Source organism: Chenopodium album, chromosome 16 (genome assembly GCF_948465745.1).
Source record: "Chenopodium album chromosome 16, dcCheAlbu1.1, whole genome shotgun sequence".
NCBI classification, from domain to species: domain Eukaryota; kingdom Viridiplantae; phylum Streptophyta; class Magnoliopsida; order Caryophyllales; family Amaranthaceae; genus Chenopodium; species Chenopodium album.
Window position 1 is genome coordinate 4,797,046 of NC_137849.1, and position 27,012 is coordinate 4,824,057.

General features: G+C 34.1%; 2 protein-coding genes and 1 pseudogene across 2 annotated transcripts; 1 reads left to right on the plus strand and 2 right to left on the minus strand.

Annotated features, from left to right (window-relative positions):
- Positions 1-5,197: 5,197 nt before the first annotated feature.
- On the minus strand, positions 5,198-11,407 carry LOC145584732 (alpha-galactosidase 3-like). The gene is made up of 15 exons (XM_081641535.1): positions 11,112-11,407; positions 10,644-10,702; positions 9,736-9,792; positions 9,552-9,586; positions 9,342-9,445; positions 9,173-9,245; positions 8,420-8,478; positions 8,268-8,333; positions 8,084-8,167; positions 7,686-7,750; positions 7,526-7,608; positions 6,476-6,566; positions 6,253-6,311; positions 5,951-6,091; positions 5,198-5,558 (listed from the first exon to the last, which is right to left on the minus strand). Exons 1-15 carry the CDS (start codon positions 11,339-11,341, stop codon positions 5,445-5,447), a joined length of 1,320 nt encoding a protein of 439 aa, XP_081497661.1. The 5' UTR covers positions 11,342-11,407; the 3' UTR covers positions 5,198-5,444.
- A 1,658-nt stretch (positions 11,408-13,065) lies between these two features.
- Positions 13,066-14,935, plus strand: LOC145584733 (putative sugar phosphate/phosphate translocator At2g25520 pseudogene; annotated as a pseudogene).
- A 6,316-nt stretch (positions 14,936-21,251) lies between these two features.
- Positions 21,252-23,895, minus strand: LOC145584735 (protein NRT1/ PTR FAMILY 6.2-like). Its single transcript, XM_081641536.1, has 5 exons — positions 23,802-23,895; positions 23,275-23,492; positions 22,621-23,168; positions 22,021-22,361; positions 21,252-21,778 (listed from the first exon to the last, which is right to left on the minus strand). Exons 1-5 carry the CDS (start codon positions 23,893-23,895, stop codon positions 21,252-21,254), a joined length of 1,728 nt encoding a protein of 575 aa, XP_081497662.1.
- Positions 23,896-27,012: the final 3,117 nt, after the last annotated feature.

Consider the following 27,012-nt stretch of genomic DNA (forward strand, 5'->3'; position numbering starts at 1 on the left):
ATTTGCATATATTTTTACAAAATAATATTTTATAAAGAAAATTTTGGTATAATTTAGTATTTATATAGAAATGCATGTCAAAATCACACATAAAATATGATAAAGAATATTTCATTTTTTTTCACTCTTAACTCTCCATATTATATCATTTTTCTTAATTAAACTATACATTTAGCTTATTATAGATTATGTTTGTTTATTTTTCAGAAATATAAATTTATTCATCAAACAATTACTTATGTGGGCAGATTCAATTTCATACTAGAAATTCTTTTCCTAGCTATTTACATTAAGTAAGATATATGTAGAGAAGTCAATGAGGGGAGTTTTAGTGGAGATCTACCATGCATAGCCCCATTTAGATGGAAATGAGTGAAGGTTTTGTGGGTGATAAGCTAGGATGGAGTTTTGTACCAGCCAGTGAAAAAAGTGTGGATTTAATGGTGTGCTTGCATAACTACATATTTAATTTTGTGTACGTGAGAAATTATTATCATACCTAGGTTAAGTAAGGTATTTATAAGGATGTCAATGAGGCAAGCTTTAGTGTAGACCTACCTCGCATTTGGCCTATGTAAATGGAAATGGGTAAGGGTTTAACAAGGAGCTAGGATGGAATAAGGGTCTGTTCACATTTACTGACTTGAGCTAAACTGATCTGAAGTGATTGAAGCTAAGTTGAAGTGAACTGAGATGAGCTGAAATGAATATTTTATGAAAGAAGGATATTAGGAGCTGAATTGAAATGAAATGAACTGAACTGAAATTAAATTAAGTTGAAATCAACAAGCCCTAAAAGTTGTACCCGCCATTGATGGTGGGACGGGTGTTAATTTTATGGCGAACTTGTCTCATAAGCCCCTTACACACTCACTTCTTGACTTTTGTCACTCTACTACTGCTTTTTTTTTTCAAATGTCACTTTTTCCATACTTCTTTTGCTCGATTTTTTTTTAATCGCAATATTTGAACATTTATATTTTTCACACACACCCTTTAGTTGTCCTTTAGGATTTATACATTGAAAAAATATAATCACGTATTCACGTGGTATGTTGTTAGAAACATCTCGAAATATACTTTCATCATATCAACTTTTTAATTTTTATTAAAACATAATAACATATATTAATGTTATAAAATGTGCATTGGCATGTATGAAATCCCAAAGGTTGCGATTAAAAAGGAACGAAGTATATTAAAAACTATACCTTAAAAAAAATAACGCTATAAAATTAAGTAATACAGTATAAATATAAGCAATTAAATTTCACAATATTTTTTTTTTCAATTATGTATTGAATTGAAATTATAACTTGATTTCTTTCAAAAAAAATAAATTAAAAAAATAACATTATAACTTGATTTGACATGTGAGGTGATATACTGATATTGGAGCGGTTAAAGTATATTATGGGTCGGGTAAGGTGGTTATTAGATGGGGTGGAAATTCAAGTGGGTGGTGAGGACGGGATGGATTTTTTGTATTTGGTGGGGGGCAAATATGGGGATGAAATTAGTACTTATCATGGGTAATGGGGTAGAGTCGTAGAGATAGGATGAAAATTTAAAATGAGGATGGGAATAAAGGAACCAACATCTGCATCTAAACTGTTCTATTGTATTCCTAGGTATGTGCCTAATAACTTAACTAATATAGTTATTTCTATTCCGACCTAGAAGGTGCATGCGATTTTAGTTTTACATAGATGTATAAGTGAAACAAGTTTCGTTTATGTCAAAGTATACATTTAGTGATTGTTTTTTAAAAACATTTAATGATCTTTTAATAGACCATTTATAATGGGAGAAGTGGAAATAATTAAGAAATATGATTTTACTTTCTTGATTAGAAGAGCCCTTTTCCTAAATAATGTTGGGAATTATCTGATTCCCAAATTATAGCTAATCTTTTTTTAATTCCCACCGTACCGTCCACGTCACCGGTTCAGTGGGAAATTTTTTTAAAACGGGTTTATTAAAAAACCGCTACTTCAAGTAGCGGTGTGCTACTAAAAACCACTACTTTAAATAGCGGTTACTTATTAGAAACCGCTACTTTAAGTAGCGGTTTGTATTTACTAAGTATTTTTTTAACAAAATCACTTTCCCCTTTTCCCTTGTAAAATAATTCAACAGAATCATCCCCACAAAAAAAAAAAAAAAGTTGACACTCCTCAAAACCTGCCAACGCATCAATTCCCCGCACCGGAAGCCGTATTCGCCGCTGTCGCCACCATCACCGACTTCCTCACGGTTGTTTGCCGACACCGATTGCAGAGAATTAGTGGGTTTGTTGTTGTTTGCTGAATTAGTGGTAAGTTGATTGTGCCCTAATTTTTTTTTTTTGTTCCATTAACAAATTAATTTGTTTTTGCTGAATTAGTAGCTTTCTTAGTTTGTTTTTGTTTGCTTGTAGCTTTCGTTTGTTGCTTTTTCTTTGTTTGGATGTAAGCATCTTCATTTGAATAAAAAAAAAAAATTAATTTGTTATTGTAGTGTAATTCTATGCTAAATTCATAGTATGTGTTTGACAATTTGTGCTTAATTGTGTGGTTTCAGTGTGATGTTAGAAATAATTGGATATTTTTGTAGTATGCTTGTTGTAGACTTGTAGAGTTCAACCAATGTATTTTGTGACAATGAAGAATAGTTGTTGGTTTCAAAAAAAAAATGAAGAATAGCTGTTCGTATTAGTTGGGGGACAGCTTCAACCTATATAGTTGGGGGAGTGCGACTCTTGGTTTTTTGTACCGTTAGCTCTGTGGAGCATGTCAGAGAGGAGCATGTCAGATTGGAGGCCCACTTATCCTATTGCAATTGTGATTGTGGGAGCACATTTGTATTGGTTGACCCTATGTAAGAAAGCCTCGAGATCCGCCGCAGGAGGACCTTCAGGAGGAGGATGACATTTTGGGGACTTAGCATGAGCGAGGTGTTGACTCCTTGGCGTGTAGGTAGTGTATCGCTTACATTTTTAGTTCTTACATTGTTGTTCCTGAGAACTAAGAATTATTATTAACTATTTTTACAGTTGGCTACGTGTACATCTTTCGTGTGCGCATACTGCTTCTTGACTCTCATACTATCGAGATGCGTTTGCCATCAGCATGAGGACCAGGTATAATTGATGTTTTTTATGCATTGGTATTCGTTAATTATATTAGTTATATTAACTTATACAAATAACATACCTATTTTGGGAATTAGATGATTTGGCAGCCATATGCCGAGGCGGTGATGGAGCGACTTCCACATTCACATTTGGCGTACACGCGCCCCTCTTATTTGCTTTGACGTCGTTGAGTTCCACCTCCCAGACCGAGTCATGCGTGAGTTCGGGTTAGAGTAGCCAATCCCAGAGGCAATCGACACAGACGTTGCTCTACACAAGAAGGATCGAAGGGGACGGCGTAATTAGGAGATTCGACATTCAGAGTATGTACATGAGTGGGGTCGACGAGAGGCATTAGTAGTCCAGGGTAACCCACTCGTTCATTGGGACTTCTTCACTAGTCATGACAGAGTACATGGCTTGGTATCATCGCATCATGAGGTTGATCATTACTCCACCTTTGTAGCCACGCCCCCCGAGTCATTACCAGCCATCTAGCTCTGACCTAGGACTTGTATGAACTTCATTTCATTTTAATTATAATGTAGTTATTTCATTTATGAAATCATTGTACTAACGCTAAAACTAACTTCAATTTAGGCACATGCAGTTGTTGATTTGCTCGCGAAGCTATCGGGAGCTAATGAGACCATCTCTGATTTGCCACCTGACAGGGCTGTACCATTTTCCATACAGATGATACGGAGTCTTACATCATTTTGTGGGCAGACCTTGTGTAGGGTGGGGCATTCACACCTTATTGAGCAGCCTCGAGTGTCTACTTTGCTATCTTCTTCTACTTTTATTGTGTGTGCACACTCGGTCAATTAGACCACCACCTCATCGTGGTGGTCTTTCATCACGTGCCTTTCGTCCCCCAACTCCCATTCGCTCTCCTTTACATGCTCCCACTCGCTCTCCCTTGCATGCTCCTTCCCCCTCTCCTTTACACGCTCCTTCCCCCTCTCCCTTAGTTCGACATCCAGTTGTTACTTCTGCTCCACTTTTTCCACCTCCCCCACCCGCTCCTCCTCCTCCTCCTCAAACTCTACTTGTTACTCCTCAATATACTATCGTCACATCTCCTCCACTAGTGCAACGCCAGTATCATAGAGTTCGATGGCGTGGCAATAGTGAGTCTCTACTTGGAGTTGGAGTTGGCCTGCATGACATTCCAGAGGACGAGACAACTACATCAACTTCATCATCACTTCATGGGAAGAAGCAACGTACGAGCTAGGTGTATATTTTGATACCATTGACATATGCTTTTTTGCAAATGATTAGTATTTGAGACTTTGTTTATATTTTATCATTTGATAAGTATTTGACATTGCTCTTAGAATACCTTAATACAATTTGGACTTCCATGGATTAGAATGTTTTAAGTTCATTGACTTGTTATTTGTGGTGGTTGTGTTGAAGATATGGCATATAGACTTTGTAGGCTGAAAATAGTAGGTTTTAAGGTTTTAGAGGTACACTTGCAGGTTTATTATTTGGCTGATTTACTGATATTTTGTTTTTAAAAAAATAATTTACAGAAAGCCGCTACTTCAAGCAGCGGTGTCTATTTTATAAACCGCTATTTGAAGTAGCAAAGCGGTGTTTTGAGGAAAACCGCCACTTCAAGTAGCGGTTTACGAAATTAAAACCGCTACTTCAAATAGCGGTTTATTCTCATAACACCGCTACTTGAAGTAGCGGTTTGTTGCTGGACCGAGAAAAAAAAAACTGGTTTTCCTTAGCTGACGTGGACGGTACGGTAGGAATTAAAAAAAGATTGGCTGTATTTTGGAAATTGTGTGTTTTCCCAACAATATTTAGGGAAAGGGCTCTGATTAGAACTAAAAAGATGAATATTTTTCCCCAAAATCAAGAACTCAAGACTATGTTCAGTGGATTACATATCTAATAGGATAAATAAATATCGACTAGCTTAATTGATAAAATAGGGGGTGTTATAAACTCATAATCACCTTATATCAGCTTCAATTTGTGGGATCTATATACAACTACAAAAAATTCTGTACGATAAGGGTTCAATTTACTGAGAAATTGTTGGTAGAACAAATCGTCTCGTCTGTCCAAAAAACAAACTTTATTTATTTCCAAGAAACAAAAGGAGCAAGAAATGTCCAGGTACAAATTTACAACATGCTTTAAATATGAGTATACACTTTGCACTTTGTAATCCACATTTCACTGACATTTACATCAAAAACAAAATCCAAATGAAACCACTCATCATCCGGAAATGACTCGAGTTCTCTTATTCCTTGTAAAAATGGAAGTTGCTCCAAGTTTGCAACAAAAATAAATGTTAAACTTACATGACAGAGTACGACTCCGACATCTTGGGGGTGAAAATGTACATCGCACAATCATGAGACTCTACAGAAGCTCCAAATAACGATACTGCATCACTGGCAACTAAGTTGTGCTGCCACCAACAAATTTAGTATATTAGTCTAAGATATCAGCCATCAAAACATCATATCAACAACAATGCACACTAATATCATTATCTGAAATTCTGAACTAGACAACCACATGCTTTGTTTATATTTTACATGCTACTCATGCTTCCTTTTTCCTATTGAATGGATCATAGTGTAGGAAATTGGGACACGAGGAATGCTTGAATGTGAGCCGCAAGAACAAGACACTGGATACCAATAATCTGATCTTAGAAATGTTGAAAATTGGACACGGGGAATGCTTAAATGTGACAAGAACAAGACACTAGATACCAAAATCTGATCTTAGGATTGTTGCAGGATATAACTTTCCATATTGGCAAATAGAATAAAAAGAAAGAAGATATTCAATTACCTTCCACAAGTCTCTAATGGAGACGCTGATTGACGATTGAAGTCCTAGTACATTCCATTCAGCAGTAATCAAAGCAGCACTTGAACATCTATTCCAAAGAGCGACGACAAGCCTATTCCCAGACAGAGGACCTGCCCAAACCTGGACACCAATATACTGCATATTATAAAACAATCCAACAACCTGTTCCCCTCCTCCAGAAACATCCAGACAAGGCGACTGCTATATGTCACTAGCCAAAACAAAGGTCTATCAAAGATAGGAGCCTAAAGAGAAAAGTAATAGGGTTGATAAAGGATTACCTGTTGACAACCATCTTTTCCAGAGGCATGAACCCTTCTTCCCTGGACACCAAGAGGATCTACGAAGACAAAAGATTCATAAATTTTAGCATATATAACAAATGAAGGTATCAGGAATTTCAAGTAAAAATAAGCTGAAGTAACTAGCAATTTGTCTCCATCTCCCTACTATATATTCCCTCTAATGCAATTGGAAGATCTAGATTGTATATTTATGGAGTACCTTGGTTTACGCCAATCACTTCTGCGTTGCTAAGTATTTTTAGTGTCTCAGCAGTCATGTTTCTTATATCACAGCCAATCAATAGAGGAGCCTGTGAATGCAAATTAGTGAATTCAATATGCATATACATAGAAGAAGCAACTTAACATTAATAGTACCTCCAGCTGTGGCAAAAGATAATTTGGAAAGCAGATAAATTGATAATTTGATCAAAAATTAAATCAGAGAGGTAACATCTGCCGCTGTTGAGTAGATCAAATTACAAGAAATTGAAAGTGCAGATCATACACATTAGAGCACTGTCAAATCACTAAGTTGTCAGAAAAAAACTAACATGGAGCATTAATCATAGAGCTAGAGGTGAAAGAAGTCTGAACTTATCAAGGATGATCAATCAATTCCCACAAAATTTTCAGGATTCAGGAGAATAATTATGTTACTTGGACACTTAATTACAGTGTCAAACTTGGTAAGAATTTCAATCAGGACACTTTCATTGACCAGCCCTAGTAGTACTTGTTCCTATAAATGAGTCCAGCAGAAGTCACTCACTGGTGCACCATGGAAAATCAAAACAATGAATAAATATGGAGAGCTGAAAAATAAGGAATGATTTAAAAATAACCTCCACTTGACTGTTGTGTATTAGTAGACAGTCATTTCATTTCAGGCCAAGATTACCAGTATTTAATTAGGTGTACAAGTAAACCAACCATACAACTATACAAGTGACTATTTCCAGAAGACCAACTATACAAGTGACTGGGAATGATTTGAAAATTAAAAATATGGTGCGTCTAATAGCTGAAAGATTCATGATCATGTTATGAAAATGACCCATTAAACTGCTTATGCTTCTTGATTGTTATGTAGTTGTAGACACTCATTTCATTTCAGGTCAAGGGTCTTTAAGAAAATGTCTTCCTCATCACAGAGGCAAGGCTGCAAGATGGGAGTCTCTTAAGAGGTATTGGAGTAATGTTCACTACGAAGTTTATGTAAACAAAATGAAGGAAGATAAGTAAGAATGGTTAACAAATTACACATCACCTTCATCAAAGCCCAGATGCTAAAATGTGCACGGTATTCATTGTAAGTCATCCCACCATTGCCCACCTCCAACATATCTGGATCTGGTAAGAATGAAAATACAAAAGTAAATGGCTATTCTACCTGAATAAGATTATCAGTCTACAATCATTACCCTTACCATTCCATCCACCAGGGCCAGCATAGGATGCCCACTTGTCATTCAGATCGGCAATAGTAGTCATGCTTCACAATTAAAGGAGAAAAGACTTGTCAGGTTAAGTGACACATCTAAAGACCGGAGCAAAGAACTCAGTTCTTCCCAATGCATACTTATTTAGAAATAATGTATGTGCAACTTTCTTAATGAAATTCAAAATTTTACAAAATTAAGTTTTGAGGATTGAAATAACTGATTTGTCACTTTATTTGTTTCAGGCCAATCATGCCAAGTTTAAATCATTGAGATGATAGAATAATGGTCAGTGCTGTTACCTGGTATATAGAATGAAAAGTGCACAATCTGACATGACCAAAATTAATGTTTATTATGAAGAGAATGTGGTACAGAGTGCTAACCTTGCCCATGAATCATTTATGTCATCAGTTGTTCTCCAGCTATTCCCAACCTCCCCAGCCCACAAAGCAGGGTCATCAACACCCCTGTATAAAATCAAAATTAGACCATGGGATTTTCTTAAGATGTAAATTCTTCCATTTACCTTATAATCAACACAAGTCTGCGAGAAGAAACTTAAATTACCATTCACAAAGTGAATAGAAGATTGGACGCTCAGTTGCATTAAGTGCATCACGCATGGGAGGATATCTGCAATCCACAAAATTACATGTTTTGTTACAGGTGCTTAATAGAGATTTAGAAAAAACTCGTAACTTGATTTAATTATTATTGACCTCTTTTTTGGCGGGATACCCAAATTGAAGCAGTTGTCATATTTCAAATAATCAACACCCTGTAGGTCATGCAAACAAGAAGATACACACACAATAAGACTAATTGAACATAAATATTCTCACAAATACATACATCAAATTAATATAAAATAAAAAGTTACAGATATTACATTGTACATTTAAAGAGCATTTATGTTTAGATAAGCTTATAGTACAAATTTTATGTGATACGAAGTATGATAGTACAGTCAGAGCAGGTAGACGGATGTAGTAGAGATCAGTTCACTTTCAAAATTCCACCCCAATGCTACAAGTGACCAAGAGTTGTGCAAAAATGCCAAAAAAAACATGTTTGGAGCTTACAAATTTCTTGTTAAATCAGAGCAGTACTCTGTTGGTTACTATTACAGGAATTTATTGTCAAAAAAAAAATATTATTACAGGACTTCACCATAATGGCAAATTGGTAGTTTTTGTTTTCTTATGTTAAGGACTTCAAGAGGGGTGTTGATGAGAGTAGTTCTTTATTAAAAAGGTGATTTTAGTATATAACAAATATAATAGTTGGAAACCTTTTTCCTCAAGTTTTTAATTGCCTGGTCTTCTGCTTATTTCCTATTTTGCTCCTCGGGGATTGGATCAATGCAAACGTAAAAAAATTAACAATATCACCTACTGTTGAGTAAAAGTGCTCTAGCCAATAGGAAATGGTTGTCAAAGTGAAATTGAGTTTAGGCATGATTAGATACTGACCCAAGAAGCAAAAATCTGGGCATCATCCTTTTCGTGGAAGATTGATCCTGGCCGGACTTGACATGTAAAAGCCCTATAAAAATACGAAGAAAAAACTTAGATGAACCCATAATGATAAAGCACTGGACTATGTGACTCTTTAACATATACTCAAAGTTAAGTATCATACCCAGCATCAGAATAGATACCAAGCTTGAGGCCTTTATCGTGAACATAATCTGCAAGAGCCTTAATTCCAGAGGGGAAAGTCTTTGGGTCAGGTACTAACTGATCCTGCAGATAGCAATAATAACAAATAAGAGAACAATAAGACATTTCAAAGATCTACAGTTGTACATGAATTCAAAGTCAAGAAGATAAAGAGCTGTGAATTGTGAACCTTTAAATTTCGTGTTAATCTGGACCAGCAATCATCTGCCACCAAAGAGTTAAATTAGTAGCTGAACAGAAATGTATTGAAGACAAAGATAATGCGGCTATGTGAAATCAGAGCAAAATAAATCAAATCATAGTTGCATAGTCATTACATATATCTATAGTGACAGAAAGGAGTGTATGCTCACCTATATTTACATAAACATAACCTAAATCAGCCAATCCAGTTGAAACTAGTGCATCAGCTGTCAAAGGGAAAAGGCAAATTCCATGTTAGTATGCAGTTAAGCCTCAACCAATGTATAATTATACATACATGATGTAAGGCAAGGCTGACCATCATCAACCAGGAAATCAAGAAATAGTATCAAGTACTTTAAAAGAAAGTTCACTAGACATAAAGAACTAGGTACCATATTCTAAGTATGTATGAATCAGAAAAAAAAAAAAAAAAAAAAAAAAGGTTTTCTAAGAAAGAGATGTAGTTCAGAGTTCAAAATCAACATACCAACCCAACACCAACTCCTAAAGGCTTAAACAACTAGCTTCTCAAGCCTAGGGAATTCGAGCTAGTCACTCAGTAAGGATTGAAAATGTAGAGATTACAGGCTAGAATACAATCCTTTTCTATACTGAATAAAGCTGTACCTCTACTTTGTACTAAGGAGCTATTCTTCGCATCAAAAGTTTTACATATACAGGCCAAGGCACCCAAAACATAAAAATACTTTCACAATTATATGAATCCATTTGATCAGAGAGTTTTTTTTTCCCCTTCTGTTTTGTTATGCATAGGGAGCAACCAAGGGCACTGACGTTGACAGGATTAATCCCGCCTTGAGTACCACCCACAAGACTTCAATTACCTAAGCTAGTTGGAAGATTATCAATTCCACTTATCTAATCAAAGATGGTTTCAAAAATCATTTTGAAAAAATTATGATCAGTTAGAAGATTATTGGTCAACTGCCAAAAAATCAGCATATAATTAAGGACCTAAGAATTCCAATATACCCAAAAATGATAAATCAAAGGGAAAACAGTACAACAAACAGCATTTAACAAAAAAAAAATTACAAGTTCAAACAATTTATACCTGTTTCCTTGATGACTGTCTCATTTATATTACAAGCAAAATAATTCCAACTATTCCACCTGTGCATAATCACATAAAATATCATTAATATTAAATGAATCAACTTGGAATATAAATTATCAATATCAAGCTTGCATTTTCATTATCCAAACCCCAAAATTAGCATTTGACCAAAAAATTCATACCCAGATAGCTTTCAGAACTCCTGATCACATACAATCATAATGAACCACGAACACTAAACAAACAAACAAAAAAAAAAAAGTCTCCTTCTAATAGATTAATTTTAAAAAATAAAACACGGGTTATTTGCGCAAATTAGATCCTGCACTCGAGAACATGACGTGTATCACGCTCTCAAAAGAACATATAACCAACCATTCAACAATTGGGTAGTTGGGTACTTAGTATATCAAATTAGTAACAGAATAACAAAATAAAATCAAGAAATGGGCTTTAAAAAAATACCCCATTTGAGGAGTTCGAGCCAAGCCATTAAAGAGCTGAAATTGGCCATACTTAGAAGTATCATACAAACTATAAAATCTTGAATTAAAATACAATTTATTGGAATTGAAATTATCGAGAAGAAGGTGAGGTTTAATAGCTTTTGTGAAAGAAATTGATGAAAATATTAGAAATAAAAACAAGATGATTAATTTAGAAGGAGGTCTACTGATGATGATTTTGTGTTCCATATTTTTTTTCTCTCTCTTCCCACGTCTTCTGCTTGTGATATTGGATAAACGTGAAGGATTTGGAGTACTAATAATACTTAGTATAATCTAGAATTGGATGATTATTGTTTATCTAAGCTATGCCCCACATCTTGTCTGTCCTAAGCTTTAGTCTTAACGACCTAACATAACAGACCAGAATTTGATTTGAGTTTTTTTTTATTGGGTTGGGTCGATTTACCGGTCTGGCTCGACTTTGATTGGGTTATTTCGAGTCACAAATTGCATGTAAGGGTAATGAATGGGTGAGCTTTGATTTTGATAACCCAAAGATGAGTTCTTAACACTGTAATAGGATCTCCGAATTTCAAACGGGTGATTGAAACAATCTCTTGCAGTTCTCCACTATCATGGCAACATAATTTCAAAATAGCCACATAATGAAACTAAACTCATTTTTAGGACTTTAATAACCTATTGATAGGTTTATTATGGGTCCAAATTGAGTTGGATCACCTCATAGGACAATGCACATATTCACTTCAATTTTGGAAAAATCCTCAAAATTGGTCCGAAAGCATGGATTCTATAGCCTTTTATATTGGACATTTTTTGACGTTTTCTAACCCAAAAAGGAAAAAAAAAGGGTCATGTGCTTCCAGTAGAATCCACAAAACCTCTAGAGATCATTTAGGTGATTAAAGTTGTCCATTTTACAATTAAACTATCACTTCAATCCTTTATGTACACATATCCCTCCATCCACTCAAGGCTATCATCGGCCTTTATTGACTGATCAATAGTCATTATACGATTTCAGACAATATTATATGACCAATTGACCACATTATGCATACCTCATTATTCCATGAGTTTTTGACATCGATTCCAAAATTTTTGAAAACACCTCATTTGTGTATTATAGACTTCAAGTTTGGTATCCATAAAATGTTTATTTAACCTGAAAGTATATTGCATCGAGATGCTTTCCAAATTTTACAAAGGACTTAAGGAGGCCTACGTAGTGCACGAAACCATCTCATTCATGCCTTGGGCCACCCTTTATAACATATCTTAAGATGTCTTCCCCTGCCTTATCTTGGCGGCCTTACTTTGCCTTGGCTTATGTTGTTGTGCCTTTCCTAGGTTTTGCATTGTCTTGCTTTGCCCACAAGACAAGCTAAGACGCTACCCTTAATTGCCAAAAATTTGGTTTTTTTTCTTTTTTATTTTTTTTTATTTTTAGGATAAAATGTTTTTATGCTTTGTCCTTGCATCTATATCTTATGCACATGCCTCATGTTTAGAGTTATATTAAGTGTGTAGCTAAATTTGTTTTTAGTTTGTGACACTGTACTTTCTAAAATGATTTCATACGATTACATACCAATCTTTTAAAAACAACTGTGAAAGATGTCGGTTTATTAGGATTTTTCATTTTACTTTTAACAACCTTAAAAGAAAACCTTTAATGATGATATTACTCATGCAAGCAACTTTCTACTAGATCTAGATCTCACCCCAAACAAATCAACGTTAAACCCTAAAATCAGTACAAAACTATAAAAATAGAAATCTCTCCATTAATGGAGTAGACAAACCTTTATGTCTATATATTATTCTTTCCCTCTCGAAATTGAAGAAACTTAACCACCGACTATTCCTACTCTACTCTTCTTCACCCTTCTTTCCCTTCATTTTCTGTCTCCTTTCCCTCTTTCCTACCTGTCCTCCTATCACTTTGACACCACCTCTTTCACCTCTTAAACCCCCATTCAACTAATTTCTCTCTTTTTTTTTTCTTCCTCACTTCACTCAATAATTATAGAAATCTCAAAAAACCCAAAATACCCACCTTCTAAATCCCTCAAAAATCTAAAAAAAGTTCCTAAATTCATAATATTTCCATTAATTTCTTCCACATTTCACTACAAAACTATGAGTCTCACAAAACCCACCTTCTAAATCCCTCTAAAAGTCTTAAGTTGTTCCAAAATTTTCTCATTTCACTCATTTAAATCTCAAAAAACCCACCTTATAAATCCCTCCAAAAATCTCATTTAGTTCCTAAATTTTCTTATTTCACTCATATAAATCTCAAAAAACCCACAAAAACCCATCTTCTAAAATCCCTCAAAAATAATAGAAAAAACAATGAGTTCTAAAATGGTAGCTTCAACACCTTCATTGAGTGAAGGAATCATCAAGAAAATCATCTTAACTTACACATACATCTCAATATGGTTGTTTTTTTCATTTAGTGTAATAATCTACAACAAATACATCTTAGACAAAAAGCTTTACAATTGGCCTTACCCAATTACACTAACAATGATTCACATGTCATTCTCTTCAATCTTATCATTTCTTCTTGTTCGTGTGTTTCATGTTGTTGAATCTCCACTTCAAATGACGAAATCAATGTATATTTCATCAATTGTACCCATTGGAGTACTCTTTGCTCTGTCTCTTTGGCTCTCAAATTCAGCCTACATTTACCTCTCAGTCTCATTCATCCAAATGCTGAAGGCTTTAATGCCTGTAATCGTGTACTCGATTGGAGTTATCTTGAAGAAAGATAGTTTCAAGACGAACACAATGGCTAACATGGTATCAATTTCAATTGGAGTTGGGATTGCCGCCTACGGCGAGGCGAAATTCGATGTTTATGGAGTGATTCTGCAATTGGGCGCGTTGATCTTTGAGGCAACAAGATTGGTTTTGATCCAAATCTTGTTAACTTCAAAGGGTATTCAACTAAACCCAATTACTAGTTTATACTATATTGCACCTTGTTGCTTGATTTTCCTGACTATTCCTTGGTTATTCGTCGAATACCCGGTTTTAAGGGCGCAAACTAAAGGGTTTGAGTTCGATTTCGTGACCTTCGGCTCAAACTCTTTGATTGCATTTGGGTTGAACTTGGCTGTTTTTCTTCTAGTTGGGAAGACTTCGGCATTGACTATGAATGTTGCTGGTGTTGTTAAGGATTGGTTGTTAATTGCGTTTTCGTGGTCTGTGATTAAAGATACGGTTACTCCGATTAATTTGTTGGGTTATTTGTTGGCGTTTTTGGGTGTTGTTTATTATAATCGGGTTAAGTTTCAGAGTTTGAAGGCTTCTGAGGGTCAAGCTCATCAAAAGAAAGATAATGTTGTGGATTATGTTAAGGTTAATGATGATGAAGAGAGTGTGAAGAAGTTGTTGGATGATAGAGATAGTAATGGTGTTAAGAAAGATGATTCTTAGCACTAAATGAATTGAGTTGAACTCGAGTTTGGATCGATTTATGGGTGTTTGGGTCGTGTTTATGTTCGGTTTTAGCTCGAGTTTGGGTTGTTAAATTGTATACGAGTACAATGCAGGATGATTGCATAACATGACTAGAGGATCAAATTAGCTTGTACGTGTACGAGTTGATCTATTTGTGTTCGTGCCAAATTCAAAGTTCGTTGTGTTGTCATGTCGGGTTAGAGATTTAAAACTCTAAAGCTTTGTTTTACGGTTAAATCTATCTACATGTACAATGGAGTATATTGGTTATTTGGTATTAGATGGTTCAAATCTTTAAGCACATTGCAATGTCATTGCAAAATATTTCCATTAATGTTTCTTATAAGAGCTCTTTTATATATTTTTTTTTCTTTCACTTAATGTATTAGTTAAACTTTTTAATGAATTGATGGAATGATAATAAAATAAAAGAGAACTCTTCAATGATTTTGTTTTTCTTTCCTAGTACCAATATTTGCTAGTTTGCTACTCTATTGTTAATTGACCTTATAGTCAATTACTAATTTACTAGTTACTACTCGTACAATGGAATAGATGACATAATTCAAGAAGTTAGTAATTTTGGGATATAATAATGTGACCATAATTAAACTAAAATGATTGTTTATTTTAAAATGTGTAATTTTCTATGTCAAAAGCAAAAGTATTACTCCGTGCAATTTGAAGAAGAATTGTTGAAATGGTAGGACCAAATAATTTAGGCAAATAATTGCATGTCAATCTCCCCAACTGTACAAATTTGTTAATTGACACTGATTTTGGTGTTTACTTCCTCCTTGAAAAGTGTGAACTCATGTCTGACTGTTACACATGCAAGATCCACAGTTAAAACTTAAAGTTCAATTTAGAATTTTCTTTCTTAAGGAAACAAATTATCCCAACATTTTTTTTTTTTTTTGACATAAATCCCAACTTTTGTATGCTAAACCAAAATATTACTACTTTTTGTTATGTCCAATATGGAACAAATAAAAATGATTATGAAACATATCATTTACTAGTACTACCATTATTACACTTAACCTCGCGCATTTCTTTCTCATCAACTCGAAATGCTTAGTATGTCCAATATCAAACCTTTATAGGGCATGAAAATGAGAGTGCATAAAGTACGAGCCTACAAGATTAAGCCAAAATTGAAACACACCATCTTATACAAGATCATGACTTTATCGAAAATGTTCTCCTAAAACACATAATGAATGATATTCATGAGCTGAATAGAAAGTCTGATCTATAGCTTAAAAAAGCCCATCAAGCTCTATAATTTTTTTAGTATAAAAAGAATTAAAAGGGCACTGGTGTAAACGAAATATGATCTCAAGTATTGAAAACCATACTAAATTTTTAACCAATTGAACTAGTTAGCAATTTAACATTCACATTTAACCTCTTAAAATACAATGTTACATGTCTACGACATTCTTGCAACTAAGGAATACTTGTATTATTATTTCTAATGCTTTGAATTTTTTTTATACTACTACTATACGTTAAATTTCTAGTTGCAAAGCATATAATTGCTTTTCATAAAGAGTTGCTAAAATTTGCATGAAAGCATGTGATTTTCTAACTAATTAAATAATTCCCTTTATAGAAAGTTAAAAGTAGGTTGATTGGATCTCTCTTTTTACTCTTAATCCTGACTGGGAGTATGTATTATTGTAGACTATTGCACATTTAGTCCGTATTTGGTGCATATTTTTTCTTGGTTAGGTGAAAGTATTTGTCTTTTTTTGCATTGTCTCAGATTTTTCATCATGTGACGTTCAAGTTAATAATAAAAAAGTACAATATTCCAGCACACTCAAACTACTACAAATCCAGATTTTTTTAGTTTCCTTTTATAGTCAATTATCAAATTAATTATAGAATTCCCCCCTTATTATATAGAAACTGGTTACTAGTGGGCTGGCCTTATCCATGTGTGCATAGAAATTGCTTTGGAGACTAGGCATGCATTGGACTTTAGGCATTTCAGAGATGGCTTAGTGGACTTAAAGTAGCCCGTTAAGAGGCCTATCCAAACAATGTGTATTGAGCCTTGATAGACGTACATAGTCAGAATCATATGCGGAGAGTAAAAAAGAAATGGCCGAGATAGTAGATTTTAGGCAAAGCACAACAAGATTTTGACTTTGCATGCTGACAATGATTTAGCGTGGCTCAAGCCCGAACTACACTCGACCCGATTATACCTGACTAATGACCTGAATTGACACTTCTTCCATCTAGTAGATTTTTCTTCTAGATAAATCAATGAATTATTGCTTCAAAATGATTAGATACTTTGATGATGTAATTATGTAAATGCCAATGTAAATTCAAAGAGTGGTGCTCCACTAAACATATATAAATTTTATCACTTGACATCATGCTTTTGTTTCTCCAGTAAAGTTTGAGAAAGTTACGGGCAAAAGAATTGAATAAACAAGTTTTGCAATAAAATTAATTTGATTCTGGTTCAGTTCAAAAAAAAATACTTCCTTCGTTCTTTTTTATTGCACCATGAGTGATTTCACTCATGTCAATGGATTATTTTGCCTATTAATATCTTTAATTATATTTTAGTAAAAATTATAAAATTTTGATATTTAAAATGTAGATTTTAAGATGAATCTAACTAGATCCCACATAATTATGTTTTTTCTCATGGATAAATCACAAATGAATAGTCTTTATAGTGCAATAAAAGAAAAACGGAGGAAATAAAAAAATTTAATCATTGCTTAGCTCGTCTTGCATCATTTTCCACTACTATGATAGTTTTGTTTAGTTATACCATTCCAAAAAAATAGGATGCCCTAAAGGATAGTACAATTCCTAAGAAACAAGGGAAGGATAGAGAAATCCCCAAACCCGTGATCGGTTTGGAAACTAGGCATTTCTAGAGATGGCTTTGTGGACTTAAGTTAGCCCATTAAGAGGACTAAAATGGGGTCCTTTTTGGTACCCAAACAATGTGTATTGAGTCATTGCTAGACAGTACATAGTCAGAATCATATGCGGAGTGTAAAAAAAATGGTCGAGGTAGTAGATTATAGACAAAGCACAACATGATACATCCAGCCTAATCCGACAAAATTCGGCCTAACTAGAATATTGATCTGATTTAGATTTTAACTTGCATGCGGACAATGATTTAACGTGGCTCAAATTCGAACTACACTCGACCCGATCAAACCCGACCATACCTGACCGGTGACCCGAACTGACACTTCTTCCATCTAGTAGATTATTCTACTAGATAAATCGATGAATTATTGCTTCAAAATGATTAGATACTTTTGATGATGTAATTATGTAATTGTCAATGCAAATTCAAAGATAGTGCTCCACTAAAATATATAAATTGTATCACTGGACCTCATGCTTTTGTTTCTCCAATAAATTGTATTGCAAGTGTGCACATAGTCTTAGGAAAATTATACGTACTATTATGGTTTGAGAAAGTTTTTGTAATACCCTAATATTTTAGTATTCTATCTATATATTTTACAAAGAAAACTTTTGCTTAATTTGTACTTTATCTCAAATTTACATGTAAGTTATTTTTATAATTTTAGGGACAAAGCTTGTTTTAAAGAAGGTGGATTGTAATGCCCGAATATTTTATGATTAATATTTTATAGATTCATATAATAAAATAAGTAATTTGTAGTTATTATTAACTTTCCTGGTCTACATAGCTTGACTTTTATGCTTTGGAAAGTATAAAACCTTTATATATATCTTATAGGACTCTTGTTGTTTACGAAATTATAAATACTTCAATTCCCTAATTAATTTCAGCTTTGCCTCCACTCCAATTGATCTTTTGTAGCTAGACCAATTTTCCCAAATTTCTTCCAGTGAGTTTATTGTACTTTTGCACCAATTCCTTTACAATGCAAATCAACAATTGGATTTTATACAATCAATTGGATTTTGTACAATCCAAGTCAACCCATCATTATAATCAAATCATGCGAGTAGAACATGATTTCAAGAACATTAGAGCTGCTCAAAAATGACCTTGACTTTAAAACACTTATGCAATCCAAAACTCAAAGAACATACTAGACCGTTCTCTAGTCATGCCTAATTCTATCATTAGTTAGATGCATCTGGGCTACAATATGGTTCTCTCTGGATTTGACCCAAATTTTAAGCCCTTTATTTTGATAGAGTATATGTTCATGTTCTAGAAGCTTTCAGACATATGTAGCATGATTGATAATGAACCTCATTTCTACTAGCTTGAATCATGTAAGCCACTAAAATGATTTAGAGAATTCTTGACAATGGAAGTAACTAAAAATATGATTCGCGAATTTTCTAGATCATGAATACAAGAATGATGAAGGAATTTCTAAAATCTTTCGGTCATTTCTTCCATGCTTTATCTGCAACTATAAATATAGGTAATGGATATTCAATCATATATATACACATGCATAAGCATTTTTAGATATAGTGAGAGTCTACCTTTATCTTTCTCCTAACAATTTTTATCAAACTCTACATTTTTAATTTGTTTCTAGGTAGTCCACGTTCCACAATATATTATGAAATTCCAAATCGCTTGTAAATCACTTAGCAACACTTCGATGGTAGTTTCGTTCGCAAAAAACTATTGGAAGTGGTTTAATACATGTTATTTGGGCACAATAGATTGGAGCTGGCATATTCACTTCACCTTAAAAAAATATGTTCAATAAAAATAATTTCAATTAAGTAAAATAAGTTTAGAAATAAAATAATTTTATTTCAATAAAAATCAGTAACTTTAAAGAAGAAATATATATAACTTAAATCAGTAAAATTAAGAATGGGATTGATTTCACGAACAACAAATCTCGAAGTGGCGAATTTCCATTATTTTAGGGAGTGATATAGGTATTTATAGAAATCTTTAAACTTGAAAGTCAGAATACTTAAAAAAAACAGTTAGTGCAAGTATTCAATGTAAAAAAATATTTTCCATTGTAAACTCATCAGGAAAATCTTAACATAATTGAGCCCAACCCGTTGACCTGTGTAATACCTTTTTTATAATTTTTTTTTATATATAAAATATATATTTTATTTATAAATTAAAACGATTCATTTTATTTTAAATGAATTAATTATTTAATTATAAAACAAGTGCTCATAAATTAATATGAGCAATTAATTGAGGCAATAAAGTATTTCAAATAAAGTTAACTTGATTTAAAACATTGGACTAGCTTGTTGGGAATAAAGAGGATTTTAAAGGCCCAACAAACTAAACCCAAGTTCTTGAAAGGGATTAGGATTAGTATTAACAACTTTGTATATATTGATTATAAGTATAGCAAAACATGTTACATCCAGCCTAACTCGGCTAAATTCGGCCTAAATTAAAAACTGATTTGATCTAGATTTGACTTGCATGTGGACAATGATTTAACGACTCGATCCAATTAAATCCAATCATACCTAACCAATGACCCGAATTAATCCATCTAGTAGATTTTTCTTAGCTAAATCAATGAATTATTGCTTCAAAATGATTAGTTAACTTTGATGATGTAATTATGTAAATGCCAATGTAAATTCAAAGAAGAATATTGCTCCACTAAACATATATAAAATGTATCAGTGGACATCATGCTTTTGTTTCTCCAGTAAAGTTTGAGAAAGCTACTGCTAGAGATTTGATGTAAAAAAAAAAAAATTCTAATCATTGCTTGCATCATCTTCCACCGCTATGATAATTTTGTTTAGTTATACCATTCCAAATAAACAGGATGCACTAAAGGACATTACAATTCCTGAGAAACAAGGATAAAGAAATCCCCAACCCCCAAGATCAGTTAATTCCCAGTGACTACACCAAATACTAATTGATGACTAGTTGATAATGATTCTAAGGCCCCGTTCACTTCATCTTTTTTTTGCTGAACTGAAATTATTTTTGCTGAATTTAAATTATTTTTATTGAATTGAAATTAATTTTACTAAACTGAAATTATTTTTACTTATTTTCTATTATATTTCTTCTTTAAGTTTACTAATTTTTACTGAATTAAAATTATTTTTGCTGAATTATTTATACAAAATATATATATTTTTTTTAAGGTGAAGTGAACAGGGCCTAAATAACTACTTGATACTATTTATAGCAGTAGTGTTATTTTTTACTCCCTCCGTTTCATTATAGTCACAACACTAGGTGTTACACAAGACATAACACATAACTTTAGGATAATTATATTATATTTTGAGAAAGTTTTACTCCGCATGATTATAGTTGTCTAATTAATAAATGTTTAACTTATTCCTGAAATTTAGGGAGTATACTTGTCTAGTTCATAGTATATACATGTTATCACTCCAAATTTGTATGTGATTTGAAGTAAAAGTTAGGAGGTAGCACTTTTGCAAAGTTAATGAAGCGACTAAACTTGTGGTGAGAGAGTTCATATTTTCCTTAATTGGTTCCATGGAAACTAAAGCTTAATCTTAGTACACATTCTTTTTCCAAGTACATTTCATACAAAAACTTACTTTATTAACTCTATTACAAAAGGGAAGAAAGGAGAGAAATGAAAGAACAGTCAATCTCACTCCAAAAAAGCTATGTACATTTACAAGGACAAAAAACAACATAGATTTACTCATGTTGTAGTCTTTAGCACTCTTCTTCTGGTGAACTTTTCCTTGAAGTTAACTGCAGAATTGGCTTAGGCAACTGAGCCTTATACCACTTAGCCGAAAGAAGGTATAATCCCAAATTTATCAAGCTTAAAAATGACAGGAGCCCGTAAAAGCAGTCAAGTCTTCCCTTATTAATGTTGTCTCCTATCCATCCTTCACCTGAACCAAAGCTTGAGGTAACTTTCTGCACGATAATAACCAAAAAGCTGCTTACGAAGAAACCTAGTGAGATCGTAACAAAGAAAAGGCCCGTGCTCAGTCCTTTCATCCCTTTTGGGGACTCGGTTATGAAAAAATCCAACTGGCCGGTGTATGTGAAAGCTTCTCCAGCACCCATTAACAAGAACTGTGGGATCAGAAGGAAAACACTGACTGGAAGAATTGATGTTTCAGAGGTAGATTTGGCCACTGATCGTCGCTTCATTTCAGATATTGCAGCAACAGCCATTCCTACAGCAGAGAGGAGTAGACCAAGAGAAATTCTTTGCAGGTTGGTGAGACCTGTTCAGAAGCAAAAATAATGTATAAAAGGTTAAGCAATAATCAACTTCTGACATGTTTTAATTTCGGATGTCCTAAGATTAACATCTTTCACAGGTATGTGTCGGAACATAAGTACAAATTAAACAAGTCCTTGCCATGCTATTAGTAATTCATTACCCAATGTTCAAGTTAGTTTGAGCAATAGTCTGATACACAAATAAATCATTATCGAGTTAAGAGGTTCTAAAGAGATTGCTTACCAGCTTTTCCTTTCCATTTCTTCCACAGAGGTATGACTACGCGATCATAAACTCCCAGAGTGATTAACACAGCTAAAACAAAGAATACAGTTAGCGAGGCAGCAGGTATTTGGAATCCGCCAATGGATCTCTCCATAGTGGATGCTTGTTCGACTGAGAAGGTGAGTATCTGTGCATATGTAGTCCAAAATAAGATTGTTGTTGCCCAAATAGGCAGTAGTCGGATCACTGCCTTCACCTCCTCCACTCTTGTAACCGAACATAGTTTCCAGGGATTGCAGTCCAAGACACCATTTTTCACATGATCTCCTTCAGAAATGACTGCAGCTTTATCCAAGAAACTACAAAAAAATGTAAATAAATTAAACAATGGGACCATGATTAAATTGGCATATTAAGACCATTGTACCTTACAACAAAGCATCAACTTTTAATAATTCATTCTTTTAAGCTAATATTTATGATTGTCCTTCACAAACATGGAATTGAAATGTGATATATAAACAACACATGAAAAGTAAAGTTGTTTTTCCTTTTCGAGAAAAAAAAGGATCAGAGACACTTATACTGAAATGAGTTGGGTAATGCAAAGCTCCTAACCTGAATTGAGTGGTGTGATGAATTCTTGATGCATCAGGAAAATTTTCATATAGCATGTCTGTGTTATATGGAAATTTCATTCTTCTTTTCGAGGTAGCAGCTACGATTACTTGCAGAATGTGAGAGATGGGGCTTCCATGACTTCTTTGGTATCTATATCTTTTGGTTCCCAAGAAAAATGCAAAGATGGCAATAAACATTGATGCTGAGCAAATTCCGTAGGCCAAGGCTCGACTAACTTCCTCTTGAACATAGACAAGCACTGTAACTGCCACTAAAGTTCCTGTGGTAATAAAGAAGAAAAATCTATTGAAGAAATAGGCCAAGTTAGCTTTCTCCTTCTCATCACTCTCATCAAACTGGTCAGCTCCAAAACCTGAAGCACTTGACTTTAAGCCACCTGTTCCGAGTGCAATGAGGTAAAGCGAGAGATACAGAACTCCCATTTGGAAGTTACTAGCAGGCTCACAGTTGTCTGAATTGGCGGTGTCACAAGGTGGTGGATGCAAGTTTGGCAGTCTAGTTGACAGAGCTAACAGGCCAGTTCCCTGGTCAATCAGTGTTAATTAGTACTCTGACATGCAGCCACAATGAAGGAATAAACAAACAGACAATGAGACAAATTTTTAACAAGAAGCAAATCAAACAGCTTACAATGGTCTGAATAACAGCAGAGATAGCAACGGTTCTGAATCTGCCAAGGAAGGAATCTGCAAGAAATCCTCCTAGAAAACACAAGAGAAATGAAGTGCCCATAAAATCGGTGACAATATTGGCTGAAGCTGAAGTAGTCATGTGCATGGTTCCAGCCAAGTAAGTGACAAGGTTCACTGCTATACCCATCGTCGAAAGCCTCTCACATAATTCAATTCCTGATGTGGACAGACAAAAAAGAAGACCGATATGTAACTATGTAAGGTGAGACAAATGTGGATGCTAGATAAATAAGGGACTTAGGGTGTTGCAAGTGCACCCCTTTCATTCTCTACAAGGTTAGTTTGTAACTCGCGTATTTTCACTTAAGACTTGGACATTTAAGAGTTAAAACTTGAATCCAAGCCTCATTTAGATATATGACAAAAACACGGGTATCTCTAGGTTCCATTTATCTGAACTATTACAAGGACGATATAGAGCAGCTAGAGTTTAGAGACAAGCATAAGTTCCAAGGCATCACTTACCTAAAATAAATCCTGCAGGTATCCAACCACCAGTTTTAGACTTGTCAGCAGGCAATCCGTTATAGTCAAAAGCTTGTGCATGGACGGAACTCATCTTCTTTCCCGGCTTGCAATGTTTAAAATAATTTGATGATCAAAGCCTAACACAAAAACAATTCAATCATGTGAACAACCAGGAAAATAAAGGAGATATACAAGTATTGACCATGACTACCAATGTTAGAAAATTTAGTAGAATATGATAAGAGGATAAGTTAGATATTTGAAGCATGAGAATTTTGGTTATTACCTTCTTCTAGCTCAATTTCTCAACTTTACTTAGAATTATAGAACCAAAGGATAGGGTGTCTCCTTTTATAAGCGAGGATACTAGTAGAGACAATGACTACATTTGGTGCTGAAAACAGCTGTTTCAGCAAAAAGTGCTTGCATCATGAAACTGAAGATATTAAGTAGATTGCTATTCCTGACCAGTGCTTCAGCTAAAATTAGAATGAGACCGAAACTATTGGATCAGAGATACGACAAATTTGCAATCTTTAAGTGCATATTAAAATTTTGTATAGATTAACTCACTGATCAATGCTATTGCTACCCCACAGGTATATGGCTCTTAGCTCAAGCATTAAGATATCTTCCCTCCAACAAAAAGATATCTTTACAAGTAATGAGATTATCACTACATTATGAAATTGAACAAGTTTTAGACTTTTAGCTGTTATGAAGCTAACCGTTATCCACTGAAATAGCGAATCATGTCTAAGGAGGAACTGTTGTCCATGAAAATTGACTGCAAGTCTGCAATATTACAAATAATTTTTTTTAAAGCCTTAAAACCAAATAACATACCCTCTTTATATGATATTATCAAAAGCAAATGTGAATTGTATTTTGTTAAACATTTGGACCTATGCTCAATATAACTCCAGACTTTAGCTGCTAAAGGAAATTTAGTGAAAACTGAGACAAATCATACAGAGTAGTACGTACTCTGTATGAAAGACTAAATTTCTCTGGGACAGTGGCCAAACAGGTAACGGCATACTATGCATCACGATTTATCATCAACAAAGCCATCACTGTAAGAATATGTTTCTTCACATGATTACTGATTAGCTTGAGGCATGTAAAGGACTAGATTGCAAAAAATACAGTAGACAAAATGAATGTGACTCTGTCCGGTGAGTGCTCTACCTTCAGGCACAAGCTATGGTTGGATATAGCTCACAATGTCACAAGCATTTAGCCACAAGATAGTTCCAAACAGACTCGTAGCACTTCATGGTGCAAACCTTGAGTGACGGAGACAAGAAATGCATGAGCCCAGGAGCACCATAGCAGAAAATGAATAGGGTTGCAGGGTCACATCAGAATAAATTCAGAATCTTTGAGGAGCATAGTATGAATGCTAAATATCATAATTGGATTGTCTATGTCAAGAATCTTAATCCAATACTATGATCTGATAATGCAGACCTGTACTGTCAAGCCTACGCCAATCCAAAGCAAGATCCCAATCTTTACACTCTTGTATACCTTTAATCCAATTGGCTATACATGCCCAAAAAAAATAATTCCAATTGGTATTCTTGGGTTAAAAATTCAAAACTTTATCTGTATGTTTAAGTATACAGATATGTTTTTCAAAAAAAATATATATATATATATGTTACGTAAAAAATATTATTGTTCAAAAAGATAACACAGGCACACTTCATAGATATTAGAATCAATAGGTAGGTAAAGTACTAAAATATGCAAAAATAAATTTAGGCAATGCAAATGGACAAGTGGCAATTATTAATTTAATCTGCACTGCACTTTTTGTAAACTTGAAGGAGGCATTCAGCCAATCAGTACAGTGTGTGACTTGATTATAGTTTCCAGCTCAGTGGAGTAATTTAACATGGAAGGCTTCAACCAAATCAGTACATGCAAGTGGTTCTCTTTACATCTATGTCGCAAAAACAAATAAGCCTATAGGCTGTACCACCTTGATGATTGTACTCGTAAATTAATTGGTTAATTAAAGCTACTGATTAAACTGATACAGAAAAAGCACTAAAGCTTTCAATCATGCAAATCTTCTGCTTCGAAATAGAAAAATTCAGCATATAAAATAAAACAATCAATTGGAGAGAAAAGATAGATTAAAATAACTTGAGATCACCAGTAAGATTGAAGCAACTCAAAAGTTACATCGTATTCTCGATTTCAAAGCACAAAAAGTGCACTTAAACAAAGAGAAAAAGTCCTGAATAGTGAACAATCAACATACATAATCTTTTATGTTTCTTGATTACCAGGCATAATCTGCACAGAATGCAAACCTAACTATGAAGATATAGACATTTAGTACTGCTAAATCAGATGGTTACTCTTCTGCAAATGACATGTAAATATCTCGTAGCACTTTTAGTTAAGTAAATATCAGTATCACTTTTTCTGTGCAGCAGCAGCGAAAATATCAGTATCCTCAGTTTAATGCCACTAGCAACTATGTTAGATACTTAGATAACCTATCTTTAAGTGCTATATTTGCTGGACAGCAGGAAATAGCACAAGAAGGTTCAATAGGACCTTAGTTTAATGCTAGTTTTTTTTGGCGAGGGCTAAACAAAGACGAAAGGGTGCTAGGCTTCCTTTCTGGCCTTGACAGCCAAGTAGTGCTAAGCTACTATCCTTAGTTTAATGCTAGTTATGTCGCTGCCAAGTAGTGCCAACTATATTTAGCACCTTATCATATCATAGTATTTTACTAATCTCATATATTCAGATATGCTGCTTGAAGTAGGATCCTTTGGAACAAATATCTACCAAAAAGCACCTAGTTTGGGGAGCAAACAAAAATACGTAGTATATAAAGATGAATATTAAGATATTCTATCCAGAGCTTTGTTTCTAGTGTTCCACCTTCCCTCCCCACACCACGAAAAAAAATACCACTCCGTAATAATACTCCATACTTATGTTGTCCCAATTTATTAAGGTCACGTTGATAAAAAAGATGTTATTATATGTTAACATAACTAGATTATCTTAAGATATAAACGTTTAACAGTGATAGTCAAGAGTAACAAGGTTTTACCACAAAAGTCAAACGTGATCTTACTGTTCAGGGACGCAAGGGGAAGGCTGGCAATTGAAATTACATTCTAATAAAAGTTATACTCTAACAACCTATTATAAATCGTAGGGATTGATAATGATG

Coding starts and splice junctions, on each gene's coding strand:
- LOC145584735 (XM_081641536.1), bottom strand. CDS start 23,895: ATGAGTTCCGTCCATGCACAAGCTTTTGACTATAACGGATTGCCTGCT. Junction 23,169..23,274: donor CTGCTGTTATTCAGACCATT/GTAAGCTGTTTG, acceptor CTGATTGACCAG/GGAACTGGCCTGTTAGCTCT. Junction 22,362..22,620: donor CATCACACCACTCAATTCAG/GTTAGGAGCTTT, acceptor ATTTTTTTGTAG/TTTCTTGGATAAAGCTGCAG.
- LOC145584732 (XM_081641535.1), bottom strand. CDS start 11,341: ATGGAACACAAAATCATCATCAGTAGACCTCCTTCTAAATTAATCATC. Junction 8,334..8,419: donor GGTATCCCGCCAAAAAAGAG/GTCAATAATAAT, acceptor TGTGGATTGCAG/ATATCCTCCCATGCGTGATG. Junction 6,312..6,475: donor AGTGATTGGCGTAAACCAAG/GTACTCCATAAA, acceptor TTGTCTTCGTAG/ATCCTCTTGGTGTCCAGGGA.